Source organism: Carlito syrichta, unplaced genomic scaffold, assembly GCF_000164805.1.
Source record: "Carlito syrichta isolate Samal-C Ts95f unplaced genomic scaffold, Tarsius_syrichta-2.0.1 Scaffold309283, whole genome shotgun sequence".
Taxonomy (NCBI): Eukaryota; Metazoa; Chordata; class Mammalia; order Primates; family Tarsiidae; genus Carlito; species Carlito syrichta.
The window spans coordinates 523,393-543,589 of record NW_007253379.1 but is presented as its reverse complement, the minus strand read 5'-3'; the positions used below and the strand labels follow the sequence as shown (position 1 = coordinate 543,589).

At 38.6% G+C, this 20,197-nt stretch overlaps 1 protein-coding gene across 1 annotated transcript in view; it reads left to right on the top strand.

The window, feature by feature from the left end:
- Positions 1 to 20,197, top strand: part of MCPH1 (microcephalin 1) — a 242,733-nt gene that overhangs the window by 5,042 nt on the left and 217,494 nt on the right. Inside the window, exon 3 of the mRNA XM_021717094.1 lies at positions 5,151 to 5,269. Within this exon, the coding sequence (XP_021572769.1) occupies positions 5,151 to 5,269 (119 nt within the window). The remainder of the gene's footprint in view (positions 1 to 5,150; positions 5,270 to 20,197) is intronic.

The following is a 20,197-nucleotide window of genomic DNA, read 5'->3' as shown; positions in this document are numbered from 1 at the left end:
AACTACAGGCGCGTGCTACCACACCCAGCTAATTTTTTATTTATTGTAGAGATGAGGTCTCGCCAAGTTGCCCATGCGGGTCTCAAACCTGCGGGCTCAGGCAATCCACTCACCTCAGCCTCCCAAGGTGTGGGATTACAGGCTGAGCCACCAAGCCTGGCTTGTTTTTCACCTTTTATTTCAAAAATTTTCAGACAAAGTTGAAAGAATAGTACAGTGAACATATAGTCAACAGTTGTTAACGTCTTAACATACTTTATTTCTTTATGAATTATATTTATTTACATATATATTTATATTTTTTCTTCTGAACCATTTGAAAGTAAGTAGCAGACATCTTAATTTGCCCCTCAATATTCAGTATGCATCATCTAAAAACAAAGACATTTTTCTATATTACAAAAATATCAATATCACATCTAGGAAATTATCAGTGATTTATTAACAGTCTTCTAAAGTGGTTTATATCATACCATTGTACGAAAGTTCACGTTGCTGTATATTCTTGGTTTTGACAGTCTTTGTTTTCAGCCATTCTGGTATGTTTCTCTCATGGTGGTTTGAATTTGCAATTTTCTGCACTTTTTCATATATTTATTTGAAGTGCCTGTCTAAGCCTCCAGCTCATATTTCTATTGGGTTTATCATTCTCTTCTTGATTTGTAAGTATTCTTTATATTTTAGAATTAACCCTTTGTCAACCATATGAATTGCAATATTTCTGTCACTTTGTGACTTATCCTTTATCTTCTTAGTGGTATCTTTTGATGATTTTTTTTTTTTTGAGTTGGATTCTCATTCCGTGACATGCTCACGGCCACACCCCAGTGTTGACCTGCTGGGCTCAGGCAATCCTTCTGCCTCAGCCTTCCAAGTAGCCGGAGCTACAGGCGTGCGCTACCATGCCTGGCTAAATTTTTTATTTTTATTGTAGAGATGAGGTCTTGCCAATTTGCCTAGGCTCTCGAACCCATGGGCTCAGGCTGTTCCCTTACCTCAGCCTCCCAAAGTGCTGGGATTACAGGCTTGAGCCACCATGCCCAGCCTGATGACAATTTTAATGTGGTTCAATTTATTATTTTCTTCTGTTGTGAACTTTGTTGCGTGTTTTTCTTTAAGAAAATCTGTTTCTGTACCAAAATCATGAAGATTTTCTCCTGTTTTATCTTCTGGAAACCTTTATCTTTTTTGCTTTCACACTTAGATTTACAGTAGTATAATACCTGGAATTGATTTTTGTATATGCTGTAAAAATTGTTTTTTTGTTTTTTTAATGTGAATATTTGTCTCATCACCATTTATTAAAAAAGACCTGTAAGCCGGGCTCAGTGGCTCAGCCTGTAATCCCGCGCCTTTGGGAGGCTGAGGTAAGTGGATTGCCTGAGCCCACGGGTTCGAGACCCTCCTGGGCAACTTGGCGAGACCTCATCTCTACAATAAATCAAAAAATTAGCCGGTCGTGGTAGCGCGCGCCTGTAATTCCAGCTACTTGGAAGGCTGAGGCAGAAGGATCGCTGGAGCCCAGCAGGCGAGCTGCGGTGGCCGGGAGCGGCCACTGCACTCCAGTCTGGGTGACAGAGTGAGACTCCAACTCAAAAAAAAAAAGAAAGAAAAAGACCTGTAATCAAAATCAACAGTACTTACCTTATTGTAAATCAGGTGTCCAGTCTGGTCCAGACTTTCTGTTCATTGGTTTTTCTGTTCTCATGACAAAACCACCCTATTATAATAGCTTCACAAGTCTTCCAGTGTTCATCAAGGTATCTTGGCTCTTGTTAGCCTTTTGCCTTTCCAAATACATTTAGAATCAGTTTGTCAGTTTTATGAGTGCTTTTAGAAAGTTGGGGTTTTGTTTGTTTGTTTTGTTTTAATGAATCCATTTCATCTAAATTTTCAGAAGTATTGCCTCAACATATAGGGTACCTAAACCAGGGGAAGTGAGGACCGGTTAGGCCCAAACTTCAACTGCACATAGGTTACTTAATACCTACTCCTCACTTGTAGCCCACATCTCTATAAAAAGTAAAGTAAAAAACAAAGTATTGCCTCAGTGCTATTATAATATTATGTTTGAATGTTTTGGTGTCTTCAGGATCTATAGTGATGATCATTCTTGACATGTGTTATTTGTGTCTTTTCTCTTTTTTTTTCCTTAACCATTTTTACCTAGGTTTTATTGATTTTATTAATTGGTCTTTCCAGACAACCAACTTTTGGCCTTCTAGGTCTTCCTTTTTGCAGTTATTATCCACTTTATTAATTCTTACTGCATCCTTAGTGTTATCCAACTCTTGGTTTTAATTAGCTGTACTTTTTACAACTTTTTAGGATGAGTCCATTGATCTTCAACCTTCTTACTTCCATGATTTTTGCTTTTCTTTATGGCTGCATAATACTCCATTGTGTATATGTACTACGTTTACTTTATTCAGTCCACTTTTGATGGGCAGTAAGGTTGATTCCATGTTTTTGCTACTGTGAATAGTGCAACTGTAAACGTGAGTGTGCAGGTATCTTTCTGGTAGAATGGTTTATGTTATTCCAGGTATATTCCCAGGAGAGGTATTGCTGGATCGTATGGAAGGCCATTTTTAGTTTCTTTAGGAATCACCATGCTGCTTTCCATAGAGGATGCCTGTGCATTTTAGATTACACATTTCTCCCCAAGCAGCGCTTTAGCTGCATTCCACAAGAAGAGGTAGATTATAATATTTAGGTCTGCTTTTTTTTTTGGTTTATCTTGTGGTTTTTGTTCTTATTGTCCCATCCCCTCCCATGCCTGTTTTTTATTTGTTGTTCCCTTTTTTGGATTTTGAGCATTGTGTATTTCAAATTATTTGTAAATGATCTGAGACCTTGAATTGTATTACTTCTGTATTATATTTCTTCAAAAGAGATTCAGATTTGTTTCAGGTAGGATAGTTGTAATACTCATAAACCAGGATTATTTTAATCCAATTTCAGAATTTGAGATGGTTTTAAACCATACTGCAGCCCTGTGAGGGTAATTGTAATTTCTGGTTCACCCTAATACTAGATGCAGCTCTATGCATCTCAACCCAAGTTGTAGTGTTTTATTAGACCTCCTGCTCTTGTTCTGAGGCTTGTACTCCAATTTTTATCCCCTTTGTGCTGAGGCACTTAGAAATACTGCTTAGCATTTGCTGCATTTGAAAAAAGTCTTAAGGAAAAATGGTCTCGAATCCTAGACTCAACTTTCTTTTTTTTGAGTTGGAGTCTCACTCTGTCGCCCAGACTGAAGTGCAGTGGCCGCTCCTGGCCACCACAGCCTCGACCCGCTGGGCTCCGGCAATCCTTCCGCCTCAGCCTTCCAAGTAGCCGGAATTACAGTCACGCGCTACCACACCCGGCTGATTTTTTGATTTATTGTAGAGATGAGGTCTCGCTGCCCAGGCGGGTGTCGAACCCGCGGGCTCAGGCTATCCACTCACCTCAGCCTCCCAAAGGCGCGGGATGACAGGCTGAGCCACCGAGCCCGGCTTAGACTCAACTTTCAATGTGTCAATCTTGACCTCATTTTAGCCCAGTAATTCATCACAGCCTTGATAGCTCCCAGGGCCTTGAAGAGTATGTTTTATTATATAAAAGTCAAGCATATACTCTGTTTAAAAAGACAAAAGAGCAGCGCCGTGAAGTTCATAATGAAAACAGAAACCAGCAAGGCTTTGCTCTAAAATCCTTTCCATTTATTCAAAAATAGTTACTTTCAGTTCATCTGTTTCTTTTAGTATTTGCCTCCATATTTCCAAAGGGTACGTGTATTGCTTCAATATATTTCATTGAATGTTATAAAAAATTATGTAGACAACTTCTGCTTCTGAAAAGGGTGCATAAAAGATAAAATTTTTGTCATCGTGAGCTTCTGAATGTGCCTTTCATATACCATTACTTTTGACTGATATTTTAGCTGATTGTAAAATGCTAGCATATATATTGTTTTTATTTGAAGGCATTTCCCATTGTTTTTTCACCTTCAGGATGCTGTTGATAAGTGTGATTTAGTTGTCATTCCTTTTGTATGCATGCGACATATGTCCACCCTCTTTACCTCCCTTGCCCTCTCTTTTAATATTTTCCTTTTTTTCAACCATATTGAAATTCTGTGACCATATAGCGCTGTTTTCATTCTGTGCTGGGCCTTTGGGGCACTTCTTTTGATCTAGATCTAGCATGTCCTTTAGTTTGAGAAGTTTTTCTTTGATTATTTCTTTTATAATTTCTTCTCCATTTTTTGTGTTTCTGTATTTCTTCAGCTCTTACTGATTGGCTGTTGGATCTTCTGGTCTGAGCTTCTGATGTTGTTGTACCTTTTGTCTCCTGGTGTATCTGTCTTCTGATCCTTTTGTTCTGCTTCCAGGAAGTTTTTCTCATCTTTCTTGCTCGATATTTCTGTAGAATTTTTTTTTTTTTTTTTTTTTACTTATGTCATTTTCCAATCTCCAAGAGCTCTTTGGGATCCTTTTAAAAATAATCTTCTTATTGCACAAATGCTGTACCTTCTGAGGATATTAAGAGTTTATTATTTTGGTTACATATGTGTTGTCTTTATTTTCTTTGTTTCCTCTGAATTTCATTTTCTGTTCACTTATATTTGATGCAGAAAACTTTTCTTAAATGTCTGTAATTATCTGACTCTGCTCCACTCTTTGTCTTCTAAAATTGTGGTCCCTTCTTTTAGCCACTTAGTTCTCTTTATCCTTGTAGGCCTCCAGCTCTTTTTTCTTTTTCTTTTTATTTATTTTTTGAGTTGGGATCTCATTCTGTTACTCAGGATGGAGTGCAGTGGTACAATCACAGCTCACCACATCATTGACCTCAGGCTAAGACAATCCTTCCACTTCAGCCTCCTTAGTTTCAGTAGCCCTTCGGAGTCTTTTTGAGTAGGGAGAAGAGGTAAACGCATGTGTGATTCACCATTCTAACTGGAACAGATCTGTTTTTAATTAGCAGGTTATGCATTCTTTAATGTGTTTCTCTGTGACAGAGTCTGAAAAATAGAATTGCTGAAATAGGGGTTATAGACATTTTCATTTTGACAAATATTAAATTAAGTCTCCTGTTTGATCAGTTGTACTTAAGAGATTGTGAGTGAATAGTAATGTACATTTTGTTCTCTGCATTTTTTGCAGGTTTCAAAAACTTTTAACAAACAAGTAACTCATGTTGTATTCAAAGATGGATACCAGAGCACCTGGAACAAAGCTCAGAAGAGAGGAGTAAAGCTCGTTTCAGTGCTCTGGGTTGAAAAGTAAGTCGTTTCTCTCTAAGTTTTTCCTTAAGTATCTAGTGTTGAAAAAGTGTGGAAGTGTTTTGCATAGATCACAGAACCAGGTAAAGTTCGATTCTGTCTTTTCTTTGCCTATTACGTGGGCAAGTAACTTGATACCCTCTAGCCTCAGTTTCTACAGCTGAAAAATGGGTATACTGTAAGACCTAACTCTGCCTACAGGGAAAATGAGCACAGAAGCCCTAAAGAATAGGTCCGCTTGGTGTATTTGGGAAACAGTCAGGAATGTGAGAATGTGATGAAGCAGACTGTGTTAGTCTGCTAGGGCTGCCATAACAAAGTATCATAGACTGAGTGGCTTAAACAACAGAAATCAATTTTCTCACAGGTCTGGAGGCTAGAAATCCAAAAACAAGATATATGGGGGTTGGTTTCTCCTGAGGTCTCTCTCCTTGGCCTGCACACACCCACCTTTTCCCTGTATTCTCACATAGTTGTCCCTCTGTGTCTATCTGTGTTCTAATCTCCTCTTATAAGGACACCAGTAATACTGAATTGGGGCCACACTGGCAACTTCATTTAACTTTACCTCTTTAAAGAGACTGTCTCCAAATCCAGTCACATTCTGAGTTGCAGGGGGCTTGGGTAATTCATCTCATAAAAAGAGTGGTCAAGGGAAGTTTAGGTGGAGATTGAGATCAAAGAGGTCGTGGGTGTCAGGGCATGCAGGTGTGAAGAACAGTCAGGTTCAGGACCTGTTTTTGAAGGAGATGCCTAACTAGATTTACTAAGGATTTGAATGTGAATTTATAAGGAAAACAGAGTCAGGATAACTAGGATCTTTGGCCTGAGGATTTGCCATTTTCTGAGATTAGGAAGGCTTCAGAAGGACCAGACTGGGTAGGCGGGAGTTCTGTGTGGACATACTGATGTGAGGTGTTGATTAGATAGTCCTGTAGAGATGTAAGGCAGACAGCCAGCCATATGAGTCTGGCACTTAAGGAGAGGTTGGAGATGAAAACATGGGGTCGTCAGTGTATAGGTGTTATTTAAAGCCAGAAACTGGGCATGATCCTTGGTGTAGACAGGGAAGGGAAGAAGCTTCAGGACTGAGCTTCCAGGATTTAGAGGTCAAGGAGGAACTAGTGAGGGAGACTGAGGAGGAACAACCCACAAGGGCGAGGTTCTTGACTTCCAGGGAAGCGGGCTTCTCAGGGTGAGGACATCAGCTATGGCAGAAGGTTGAGTGGAGGGAGGTCTAAAAGATCGCCAGTGGAATTATCAACAGGAACCCTTGGGAATCTTGGCAGTTCATGAGAGCAAGCAATACTGGAATAGATGTACTAGAAATTGGAATGGGATTGGAAACTGCAGGTAGACAGCTCTGGCAGAAACAGAACTGGACAGGACCTGGAGATGTCTTTTAAGAAGGGAGGAATGACAGCATCACTGAGCTTGGGAAGCTCATCCAGTGGAGAGGGAAAGTTTTATGATGTCAAGGTAAGAGGAGACATTCACTTGCGCAAATAGCTTAGGGGTCTGCGAGGATAGGCTGTAGTGGAAAGGTCAGTGGGCTAGATAGGACCAGGGTTGGATCATTTTTACAGACGGAAGGGAGCGCATTGTTCAGAGACAGTTACTGTTAAGTGAGTAGATGTGTCGGTCAGACCTTGTGGAAATTCTTTCCTGTTTGTACTTTCACAGTGAGGAAGCAAGATCTTCATCTGAGAACGAGAGTAGGGGAAAAGGTTTTGGAGGTTTGAAGAGAACATATGAGATAGTTGCCTTGGAATGGGGGAGAGAGTGCATGGATTATGGAACATGGTAGTGTTGCCAGTGGGCAGGACTAGGGGCTCACTTGAGGATGGTGGGTGTAAGTTAAATGAGCCCAGAAAACAAGCCAGTTATTTATCCAGCAACCTTCAAGCAGGAAGGAGGAGGAATGTTGGAGTTAACCAAGATTGGGATTTTCCCAAGTAACTACCATCAAGGGAGAGAAGCCAAAGGAGGTGAGGAACATGCTAGGTAGTCATTACGATGGACCATGGAACCCAGGCTTGAGGGGAGGTCATGAAGGGAGCAGAGGAGATGGGAAAGTTAACAGATCGTAACTCTTAGCTGGGTTGAGATACTGTTCGGTTGTATAAGAGGCTGTGAGTTTGGAAAGACAGGAGGATGTGGTTGGAGGAAGTGATGCTTGCAATGTAGGTGATGGCAGGTATGCTGAGGATATAGAATCATACCCATAGCACCTGTTCTCTTTGTAGGGATCCTTCTCCATTTTAGGGCCATTTACCTTTGAAGTAGTTCTTTATTCAGCAGTAACAAACAATAAGTGTATACTAGGTGCTCTGGAGAAACTAGAACGCATATGACAAAGCACTTAAAGAATTTATAACTAGGCAAGAGGAGCAGATAAAACGCCATGTGTCATAGTTTGTTTTCTGTTGCTTATAACAGAATACCTGCAAGTAGGTAATTTATAAAGAAAAGGAATTTATTTCTTAGTGCAGAAGCTGAGAAGTTCAAGATCTAGGGACCGCATCTGGTGAGGGCCAGGTGAGGGTTTCACATGGTGGGGGGACTGATCATGCTAGCTCAGGTCTCTTTTCCTCCTTTTATAACTCATTGTATGTAAATATTTTAAAATTTGAAAACATCGAAATTTCAAAACATTTCTGGTCGCAAGCATTTTGGATAAGAATTCTCAACCTGTGCCACATTTTGTATATGCATTCATCAGTATATGCACGTTTGAGTTATTTCCAGTTTGGGGCTATTATGAATAATGCTGCTGTGAGTATTTGTCTACAAGTTTTTGTGTGAATATATATTTGTTTTGTGTGAATATATATTTGTTGGGTGTATTCAGTTGCCCTTTAGTGTCTGCAGGAGATTGGTTCCAGGATCCTGTATAAATACCAAAATCTGCAGTTCTCAAGTCCCTGATACAAAATAGTGTAAATTTGCATATAACCTATGTACAGCCTCTCATATCCTTTAAATCATCTCTAGATTACTTGTACCTAAGACAATGTAAATGCTATGTGAATGGTTGTTACACAGTATTATTTTTTAATTGTTGTGTTGTTATTTTGCATTTATTTTGTCATGCATTTCCATCCACGATTGGTTGAACCTGTAGATGTGGAACCCACTGAGAGGACCAAGTGTAGGCACACTGTTGGGTCATATGGATTTTGAGGATTTGCCAAACTATTTTCCACAGTGGCCGCACTATTCTCCATTTCCACCAGTGGTGTATGATGGTTCTAATTTCTCCACATGAGCATGCTAGCTCAGGTCTCTTTTCCATATGCTATCTCTCTTTGATGATAGCCTTTATAGTGTGTGTGAAGTGGTATCTCACTATAGTTTTGATTTGTATTTCCCTAATGGCTAATGATATTGAGTAGCTTTTTATGTTTTGTTTTTGTTTTTGTTTTGTTTTTTTGAGTTGGAGTCTCACTCTGTCGCCGAGACTGGAGTGCAGTGGCCGCTCCCGGCCACCTCAGCCTCGACCTGCTAGGCTCCAGCGATCCTTCCGCCTCAGCCTTGCAAGTAGCCGGAACTATAGGCATGCGCTACCATGCCCGGCTGATTTTTTGATTTATTGTAGAGATGAGGTCTCGCTGCCCAGGCGGGTCTCGAACCCGTGGGCTCAGGCAATCCATTCACCTCAGCCTCCCAAAGGTGCGGGATTACAGGCTGAACCACCGAGCCCGGCTGCTTTTTATGTTTTATTGGCTATTTGTATATCTTCTTTGGAGAAATATCTACTCAAATACTTTGCCCAATTTTAAAAATTGAGTTATCTTTTTGTTGTTGAGGTCTGAGAGTTCTTTTGATAGTGTCCTTTGAAACACAAACTTTTTTTCATTGATTATGTTCAATTTATCTTTTTTCTTTTATTGCTTGTACTTTAAATGTCACATCCAAGAAATTATTTCTTAACCCCAAGGCATGAAAATTAACATCTATACTTTCTTATAGAAGTTTTATAATTTTATCTCTTAAATTTAGGTCTGTGATTTCACTTTGAATTAATATTTGTATATGGTGTGAGGTAGGATTCCATTTTTGTTCTTTTGCATGTGACGAAATGGTTGTCCCAGCAACATTCGTTGAAGCACCATATTCTCATTAAATGGTACCCTTGATGAAAATTGGTTTACCATAGACACGTGGGTTTATTTATGGACTCTCAATTCTATTTGATTGACTTTTGTGTTTATCATTATGCCAGTACTGCACAGTTTTGATTACTGTAACTTTGTGGTAAGTTTTTCAAATTGGGAAGTGTGAGTTTTTCAGTTTTGTTTTTCCTTTTCAAGATTGTCTGGCTCTTCTGGGTCCCCTCTATCTCCACATGAATTTTATGATCAGTTTATCAATTTCTTCAAGAAATAAAAAGGGCTGCTGGGATTTGATAGAGATTATGTTGCGTCTCCATCAAGGGAAGTGTTGCTATTTTTATAATATTTAATCTTCCAGTCCATGAAAATGGGATATACTTTTTTTCAAGGACTTTAATTTCATTCAGTAATGTTTTGTATTTTTCAGTGTATAAATTTTACACTCCATAGGTTAAATTTATTCCTTTTTTGTTCATTTTCACAAACATGGAATTGTTTTATTAATTTCATTTTTAAATTATTAGCTGTTAGTACATAGAAAAGAAACTGATTTTTGTGTATTGACCTCATATCCTACAACCATGCTAAATTTGTTTATTAGCCCTCAGTGTCTTTGTGAGTCCCTTATGATTTTCTTTTGTTTTTTTTTTTTTTGAGTTGGAGTCTGACTCTGTCGCCCAAACTGGAGTGCAGTGGCTGCTCCCGGCCACTGCAGCCTTGACCTGCTGGGCTCCGGCGATCCTTCCGCCTCAGCCTTCCAAGTAGCCGGAATTACAGGCATGCACTACCACACCCAGGTGGTTTTTTGGTTTATTGTGGAGATGGAGTCTCGCTGCCCAGGCGGGTCTCAAACCCGTGGGCTCAGGCAATCCACTCACTTCAGCCTCCCAAAGGCACAGGATTACAGGCTGAGCCACCGAGCCCGGCTCCTTATGATTTTCTATGCAATGTTGTATAATCTGTAAATATAGTTTCATTTCTTCCTTTCCAATCTGGCTCTCTATTATTTCTTTTTCTTGCCTTATTGCTCTGGCTGGAACCTACAGCACAAGGTTGAATAGAAGTGGTGAGAGTGGACATCCTTGTCTTGTTCCTGATCTTAAGAGAGAAACTTTCAGTATTTCTTTTTTTTTTTTTTAATTTTTTATTGGAGTCTCACTCTGTCACCCAGGCTAGGGTGCAAGTGACCTGATCATGGCTACCACAGCCTCGACTTGCTGGTATCAGGTGATCTTTCCGCCTCAGCCTTCCACATAGCTGGGACTACAGGTGCATACCACCACACCCAGATGCTTTTTCTGGTTTATTGTAGAGATGAGGACCTCACCATGTTGCCCAGGCTGGTCTCAAACTCCTGGACTCGGGCATTCCTCTCGCCTCAGCCTCCCAAAGTGTTGTGATTGCAGGTGTGAGCCACAGTGCCTGTCCCAGTATTTCATTATTAACTATCATGATAGCTGTGAGATTTTTGTAGACATCCTTTATCAGGTTGAGAAAGTTTTCTTCTATTCCTTTTAGTGTGTGTGTGTGTGTGTGTGTGTGTGTGTGTGTGTGTGTGTGTGTGTGTGTGTTGTGTGTGTGTTTAATCATTAAAGGGTGTCAGGTATTGTCAAATGTTTTTTCTGCATCTATACATAATTATGTGGTTTTTGGCCTTCATTCCATTAATGTAGTGTAATTGAATGGATTTGTATGGTGAACCAACCTAGCATTCCTAGGATAAATCCTGCTTGGTCATGTTGTATACGTCTTCTTTTTTTTTTTTTATTGCTAAATCAGTTTGCTGGTATTTTCATTTATTTAGCATCTATAATCATAAGAGATGTTGATCTATAGTTCTCTAATGATTTTCCCTGATTTTGGTGTTAGGGCAATACTAGCATCATGGAATGAATTGGGATGTGTTCTATAGTTTTTGAAGAGTTTGTAAGGATTGGTGTTAATTCTTTAGATATTTGATAGAATTTACTAGTGAAGCTATCTGGGCTTTGCTTTCTTTTGTGGAAAGTTTTTAATTATTAATTCAACCTCTTATTATAGGTCTATTCATATTTTTCTTGAGTCAGTTTGTACCTTTCTAGGATCTAGCCAAGTGATGTAGGTTATCTAATTTGTTGGCATGTACTTGTTCATAGTGTTCTGCTGTAGTCTTTTTTTACTTTCATAAAGCCAGTATTAATGTATTATTTTTATTTTTTGAGGAGACAAGGTCTTGCTTGCTATGTTGCCCAGGCTGGTCTCAAACTCCTGGGCTCATGTGATCCTCTTTCCACGGTCTCCCAAAGTGTTGAAATTACAGGCACGAGGCACTGTGCCCAGACTTTACCACTGATTTTAGTAATCTCTCTTCCCTTTTCGTCTTGGTCAGTCTAGCTAAAGGCTTTTACATTTCATTGAACTTTTCAAAGAACCAATTTTTGGTTTCATTGATTTTTCTCAATTTTCTATTCTCTTTTTATTCTCATTGTAATCACTATTATTTCTTTCTGCTTAACTATGAATTTAGTTTGTTCTATTTCTAGTTGTTGTAGGTGGAAGATTATTAATTTGAAATCTTTCTTCTTTGACTCTGATTATTTAGGAGGTTCTTGGTTAATTCCTATATATTTGTGAATTTGTAAAGTTTCTTTTTGTTTTTGGTATTTTAGGTTTTGTGGTTGGGGGGCATATTTTATATTATCAGTCATTTAAAATGTATTATTTTAGGACCCAAAATATGCTACATCCAGGAAAATATTAAATGTACATTTGAAAAGAATGTGTTTTCTGTTATTGGAAGATGTTTTCTATTAATAGATAGGTGTCTGTTAGATCTGGGTTATACTGTTTTTTAAATTTATACTGTTTTTTAAATCTTCTGTTAACTTTTTGATCTCTGTCTAGTTGTTCTATCCATTATTGAAAGTGGAATATTGAAGTCTCCAACTAATAATTCAGGATAATTCCTGAATTATTGCTTTCTTCGTTTCTGTCCATTTAGCTTGTCTTTTAATGCTTATCAGATAGCAACACAGTTTTTTAGTTTTTCTTTATCTGAAAATATCCTTTATTCCATTATCATTTATAAATAATATTTTCCATGGATATACAACCCCAGATTGACAGGGGTTTTTTTGTTTTTAACCACTTAAGGGTATTTTTGATAGTCTTCTATTTGTTAATAGACTTCTGTAATCTTTTATATTATTTCTTCATTGTATTTAAGGTGTCCTTTTTCTATGGCTTTTTTTCAAAACTTTCTATCTTTCCCTTTCAGAAATTTAAGTGTCTGGATATTGTGCTTTTTAGTTTATTTCATTTAGATTTTACTGAACTTTTAGAACGTGTAGTTATGTTTTTCTAAATATGATTCATTTGGGGCTGTTACTTCTTCACATATCTTTCCTGCCTCGTTTCCTCCTTATTTTTCTGCTTAGCTCACATCTTTTTCCAAACAGCTCTATGTTGGGGATTGGCAACGTTTTCCTGTAAAAGAATGGAGAGGAAATATTTTAGGCTTTATGGGCTATATAGTCTCTATTCAAGGATTCAACTCTCTTGTGGTGTCAAAGGCACCCGAGAAAATAAGTAAACAAATGCATGTGGCTGTGTGGCAATAAACTCACAAAATCTGGCAGTGAGCCAGGTAGTTTGCCGATTCTTCCTGTGTAATGTGCGTTTTGAAATGTTTCCTTTTGTCCCTGATGCTCTGGTTTTTGTGCATCATATTTCAGTTTTTTTTTCTCTCTAGATCTGTCTTTAGGTTCATTGACTCTTTTCTCCATCAACTCCATTCTGCCATTAAGTCCACTTCGTACATTTATTTTAGTTTTTCATTTTTAATAGTTCGTTTTTAAGCAATTTTTGTTTTTTCATCTGAGATCTTTGATTTTTCTACATTTTATTATGAGTGTGTTTTCTTATTACTTCAGTGACTGAAGTTATAAATAGTTGCTTTAATGACCATGTCTGATAATTTTTTTTTTTTTTTTTTTTTGAGAAAGCAGAATTTATTGAGAGGATAGAAAAGCTCCCACAGTGAAAGTGGACCCAAGGAGGTTGCCCCATATCTGATAATCTCAAGGTTGGCATTTGTTTTTGTGTTTTCTTGAGAGTGTGCCACATTTTCATGGCAGATAATTTGGAGTTGTATTTTAGATATTGTAAATATTATGTAGACTGAGTTCTTTTGTATTTTTCTGAAGAGTATTGACGTTTTTGTTTTAGCAAGCAATTAACTTGTCATGAAAAGTCAAAATGCAGACTGTCATTTTAAGACCTGTGGAGGGCATTTGCTTAGATTGGTTCCTTAAGCCTTAGCTCCAAGCTGATTTGTTTGCCTCATGCACATGTAGTCCGGCCAAAGACTTGGACGTTCATACTCAGAATGTGGATTTCTCTTCTGGGTGTCTTATTTCCTGAGTTCTTAGCTCTTTCTCTAAGAGCTGGTTTCCTAGGTTCTTTTCCTAGTCTTTACAGCCAGAAAGACAGTGGGTGCTTCTGTCGGGGTGAGTTCTCCACACCCCTCCCACTGGCCATGCCTTCCTTTAGGGCACAGGTACAGAAAGCATGATAGAGTCCAGATCTTTTTGCTTCCTTTAAAAATTTGCCTGTCCCTGCCTTCCCTCCAGCTTTCAAAGTGCTCAGGTAGTTGGGGTTTCTTCCCCTGTATTTTCAGGAAATTGTTTTTAATTATTTAGTTTTTTAATATTGTTAATAATATATTTTCATTATGTTTGTATATATAATTCATATTTATCATATTATTTATGTATATAATTCACCGGTCTATTAGGAATAAATAGAATTGGAATTTAGTATGTTCTTTTCAAAGCATCTGATGCCAGTCGAATTCTTTTTCCCTTGCAAAATATTTGTTCTTTTGGCTTGGGCACTCCAAGGATTTTTTTTTTTCTTTAAAGTCTAATAGGTTTACTGTAGTCTGTTTTTGATTGATCATTCCATTCTGGGTTGATCTTTTCAAGAGATTCAGGTCTTCTTGAAAATTTTCTTGAAAATTAAATATTATTCTGTTTAATTGTTTTGCTTTTCTTCTTCTGAGACTCCAGTTACAGCTCAGGCCTGCTCAACTACCTGTTTTTTGAAATTTTCTTCTGTTTTTTCCTGCTATTAATCTTTTAATTCAATTTTTATTTGAATATATATACACTTTGACACTTTTTAATTTAGTCTCCGTTTCTGGCATGACATGATTTTTCTTTTTCTTTCTTGAGTTTAGTCACCTCTTATTTAGTTTCTCGTTTTTCATTTACTTTGTATGTTTATGATTCAAAAATACATCATTCATATATACACATGAATATATAAATAATATATATATAATATATAATTTAAATATATATATAAAATTACCACCACCACCCAGATACTCATTTGACAATATTTGATTCAAATGTGAGGGCTGTTTTACATTCTTCTTCAGCTTTGTGTTCGTTTTTATTTTAGGGGGTGTAATGGGGAATTTTCATCAGCTGAAATGATTACATTTGCATTTTCCTCATTTGTTTAAAAAATTTTTTGTAATGGATATAGTCGTTTTGTTGCATTCCCATTCATTTTAAAGGCTAGATTTCTAGTTTGAGAGCACCTTGTTCTGCCAGTTATGTCTTTTGCATAGTTTTTCTATAGGTGACATTGGTGTTGGGGGACGGGGGCGGTTTTGCCTTTTGTTTTTGTGGGATCCTTACATGTTGTTTTCTGGTTCCATCTCTTTGTTGCTTTTTGTCCAAGGGTTACCATCCCCCCAGGAGTTTTTCAGAGCCTGCCAGGTCTGCTCCTGCTCCCAGGCCCCTTCCTTGGCAGGAGTGCTACGAAGCACTTGTGTTTTGTGTTTTGTCAGATGGTGCTGGACGACCTATCTCTCAGACTTCTTTTACCTTGGCTTCGTCTGAGTCCTCATTGCTGCTCTACTTTTTATGTAGTCTTAAGCCTGTGCTCTCCCACTTTCTGCATCCACAGACTGGAGCTCTGTTAGAATTTGGAGCATTTTGCTACTTACAGGTCTTTTGAATTTGTGCTATTGTGTCTCCATATCAGTAAGAATGTAGGTTATGGGCGTATTTTATTTAAAGCTCCTTTTTTACTTTCTGTGTTTTTTGGTGGGGAGAGTACGGGAAGATTCAAAATTAGGCAGCTGCCAGTCTTCTCTGTCCCTCATCTCCTCACCGAGCCCACTAAAATGGCTTAAGGATTTTTATCTCAAAATAGATTTCTGATCAGTCTCTATCTCTGCTGTTACTTCCATAGTCCAGAGAGCTGTCAAATCTTGCCCTTGGTTACTATAGCCCGTCTTCCTTCCATTTCATTTCATACACATCAGCAAATGTAACCCTTTTAACACATTAATCAATTTTATTCTTCTTACTGGAGTAAAATGGCTTAGAATTAAGTGGTCTATAGCAGGGAATGGCAAACTATGGCCTCCAGGCCAAATCCAGCCTGCCATCCTGTTTTGTTTTTTTTTAATAGCATATGAACTAAGAATGGTTTTTAAGTTTAAAAGGTTACAAAAAAAACAAAAGGTAACTATTTTATAGTACACTTAAATGATATAAAAGTCAATTAAATAAAGTTTAATTAGAACACAGCCATGCTTATCTGATGGTGTATTTTCAATGACTGGTTTTGTGCTATAGCTACAGAATTGGATAGTTGTGTTCATATGGCCCACAAAGTCTGAGATATTGACTACCAGGCCTTCTGCAGTAAAAGGTTACTGGCCCCAGGTCCTGAGCGCTACATGGTTATTTCCTTCTCTTCCAGTCTCGGCTCCTCTTCTTGTTTGTGTCTTCCTATACTCTGGTCTTCCAGGTCCCCAAGCCAACCAAACTCTTCTGCCTCTAGTTATTGGTGGGTGCTAAGAACTCTGCCTGCTTTTCTGATCCCTAACCCAGTTTGGTACCCAGCTCCGTCATATGTGTCACATATCAGGTGCCTTCTCAGAAGCACTTTCTCTGTCCCCATCCACAGTTAGAACCCTCTTTGTTATTTTATCTTGCCTCTTTATTTCCTGTTTGTGCTAGTTTGTTCATTTGTCTGCTTTATCTGTCTCTGTCTAATCATGCATTTTGGTCTTTCCATTGCAACACAGACTCTAAGGAGCAACTATATGCCTATATTGTTTGTGGTTGTGTTTCCCATCAGTATCTTACATATCTCTAGCTCTTAGTAGATGCTGAATAAATATTTGTTCCAACAAATTATGAACAAGGGAAAATTTACTTAACTGACCTAGAGATATCAGAGAAAATTTCATGGGAGAGGTGACTTTAGCTACATTTGAAAGGTTGCATAGAAATATGGAAGGGAGGGTACAGAAAAATAAACCTTTACTAAAAGCTTGAAGTAAATGGGAATGCATGGACAACAGTGTAAAACTGACTGTTGGACATTTCTGTACTTAAATCAGGCCTCTCGACTAATCTTGACATTGGCAATGATCATTAATAGATTTTTCTCGTGACAGTTCTGGATTCTTGTTCTAATTTGCTGGCCTACCCCTAACGCCCTTTCTTCTCTCAGTCTTCACCCTCTTTCTCTTTCTGCCCAACCTACCCCTAGCCTCTGCTTCTCAGGGGCCTCATGCAAATTCTGAAATACTTGTAACTCTATTATCTGAAGGCAAACTTTTGAGGTCTCTCAAAAGTGAACTTAATCTCCTGACATTTTTAATATAAATTCTTTTCTTTCTTGTTTATCATTGTTTATTGTAATATAGTCACATTTTGATTATTGCATATATTTCATTACTGGTTTTTAGATCTCCTTTAGATATCTTGAAAGTATTCTTTTTTTGAATTAAATGTGTTTCTATTTAAATGTGTATATTTAAATGTGTTTCTATTTAAATGTGTATATTTAAATGTGTTTATATTTAAATGTGTATATTTAAATATTTTTAAAGTCAAAAATCCTCACCTAACCTACCCCGTGTCTTATCTTCCTTCCACTAAATTGGGGGAACCTACCATTGAGAATTTGGAATATACAGTTTTAGACTTTTTACTAAAACCTATTTTAAAAAATGCATAAATAAATTAATAGTCTTTTTTTCAAAATTGCTAGGAAATAGATTTTAAATGTTCTCCCTGCGTGATGGATATGTTAATTAGCTTATTATGATCGTGTCACAAGGTATACATATATCAAAACAGCACATTGTACCCCATGAATATATACAATTATTATCTGCCAAATTAAAATAAAAATATAAAAACAATGCATTCGTATACATTTATACATTCATGTAAATAAGTAGACTTTTTAAATGGAACACATATCTACTCCTTTAGTTAATTGTTTATTAGAGAACATCGTTCCATGTCTGTATATATAGATATATCCCATCTTAAAAAATATATGATAGTCTTTTGCGGTAGCACTCCAGTAATGTATGTAACAAGTCTCCAGTTGATGAATATAAAGTTTTTCATTTCTCTCTTTTTTCTCCTTTTTTTCAGTCAGCAATAGTACGGCATTGAGCTTTAGTATACATTACTGTTTTGCAGATGATAAGTCTTTCCATAGGCTTAAATTCCAGGAATGGGTTTTAGAGTTTAAAGAGTTTATGTGTTTAAGTTTATGATGGATGCTGCCAGATTACCTTCTGGGAAGGGTGTATTTGTTTCCATTTTTTTCTAGGAGTATAAAAGAACACCCGTTTTTCAGTACCTTTACTTACATTGTGACTTGTTAGTCTTTTTATTCTTTCCTAATTTGTAGGGGAAAAATAATATTGTTTCATTTGCATTTCTCTGATTTTTAGTGAACTTGATCTTTCTTCAACAGAACGTAGAGGTGAGAGCCAAACTGATCTTTATGTGTCACACATGGCTGTTCTTTCATTGTTAACTGTCTGTGGGGCCACTGCTCATGTTTTCTGCTGAACATGTGAACATTAAATACATAAGGTCACTAGGTGTCACTAGAATCCCATTTTGCTGGGTTTGCTACCATTGAACAAAATTTTTAATTCTGACATTTCCTTTGGACAGTAGAAATCTTTATCATAAAGAAAGAAGAATTAAAGGTGAAAGAAATAAAAGCCAACTTAGCTCTCACTCTAAGTTCTGTTGAAGAAAAGTTATCATAAAGTTAAATGTATTAAACAATCACAAAAAACGGCTAGGGTGAATCCAGCTCTGCAGCTCAATAAGCTTTGCCCACCTGAGAGTCAGTCATGGACCAAAGTCCAGCATCTCCTGCGTTGTGTTTGCTACAAACAAGGATATTTTCCTGCATAGCCACAAGGCAGCCAGCAATACTGGGGACATCCTGTGAGCACCCACACTCTGGTCCCTGTCCCGGCAGCTCCCTGATGCGCCTGCAGCAAGCTCCCCTTACGTCTCTCCCTCTGAAGCCATCCATCCCTGGTCCTGGTTCGGCTTCTGTGACCTTGATACTGTCAGAGACCACCAATCAGTGCCAGGCCAGGTCCCTCAGCTCAGGACTGCCAGTGTGTTTCATGAGGTTATGGGGCCCTGCCTCTTTGCAGCAATATCCTGGAAGTGATGACGGGTTCCTCTTGCTGCGTTGCTGAGGTGGCATGCGATCTCAGCATCCTGTGCTGGTGAGGTGGCCTTGATCTTCCCCTCTGGTAGTAAGGACAAAATGGACACCCCCTCACCCTAATCAAGCCCCTGCCACCTAGCCATGGCCATCAGGTGTGTGTCCTCACCTCAGACTGGGCCCTCCCCCTGCACGGATGCCCCCTCCTTGGACTCCCTGCTGGCAGAGCACACTGTTACCCTGACCTGAGTCTCTTCCTTGTGCCACAAGGGGGCATGTGTCCGGATCGTGTGCTTGCAGGCTGGCACCTTCAAAAACACATCATTCACTTTGAATTTCCCCTGAGTGCCTTTCGCACAGCGCCGTCTGCACTGGAGATTAATGTCCGTTTTGCTGAATCGACTCATTGACTGGCTTTGAGGAATAAGGTGGTAACACCACTCAGTTTGGGACAAGAGTAGGAGAAGGCCGCAGGGTTGGTTCAGGCAGAGTCAAGGTGTTGCCTTAGCTAAGGGTAGAGTGGGAGCCTGGGGTCCTAGCGAACCTAGTAGGAGTGCAGTGGGAAGTGCTGGAGTGAACTGGCTCTCTGAGAAGAAAGAGCCCATCGGATCAGGGCTTCCCAGAAGAGCAGCTATGGTTCTGTCGTCTCCAAAGTAGCAGCAGTTGGACAAAGATGGTCAAAATCTGGTTCTGTTTAGAGACGTCTCTAGAAACACTTTCCCTCTTGACCACTAGATGGGGAGATAATGTTATCATTTTACATTTCTGAAGAACTACGGAACTGTCATTGGAAGCTGTTTTGTCTGTTCAGTAGACTCTGGTTGAGTACCTGGTAAGTACAGCTTTTAATGTGTTGCTGAATATGATAAAGCACAAGTTATTTGCAGCATGGATTGACGTTACCACTGCTGAGGGCCACTGGGTCTTCATTGTGAAAACAAATAGTTAGACCCAAATAGACCGAGTCCAGGGAGAGTGTCCTTTGGGTCTTTACTTTCCATCACCCTGATGAGTGGCAGGTGGGAAGCTTTTCCCCAGAGAGACAGACGCCCCTTTTCTGACTACGCCACCAGCGTCCGGACCACATTTTGCTAGACTGAGTCAAGCCTTTCCCAAAACTATTGTGCTTATACTATTTGTACTACAAGTAAAACTACTTGTACTACCAGTAAAAGATACTAGTTTTGTGAACTTTGACAGGTGATCTTCTGAGCCTCCATATTCTCTCTAGAAAAATAGGAGGAAATAGTCATGCTTACTACCCCCAGGGCTGGTGCGCCGGCTGAATTTTACTATGGTGATGATG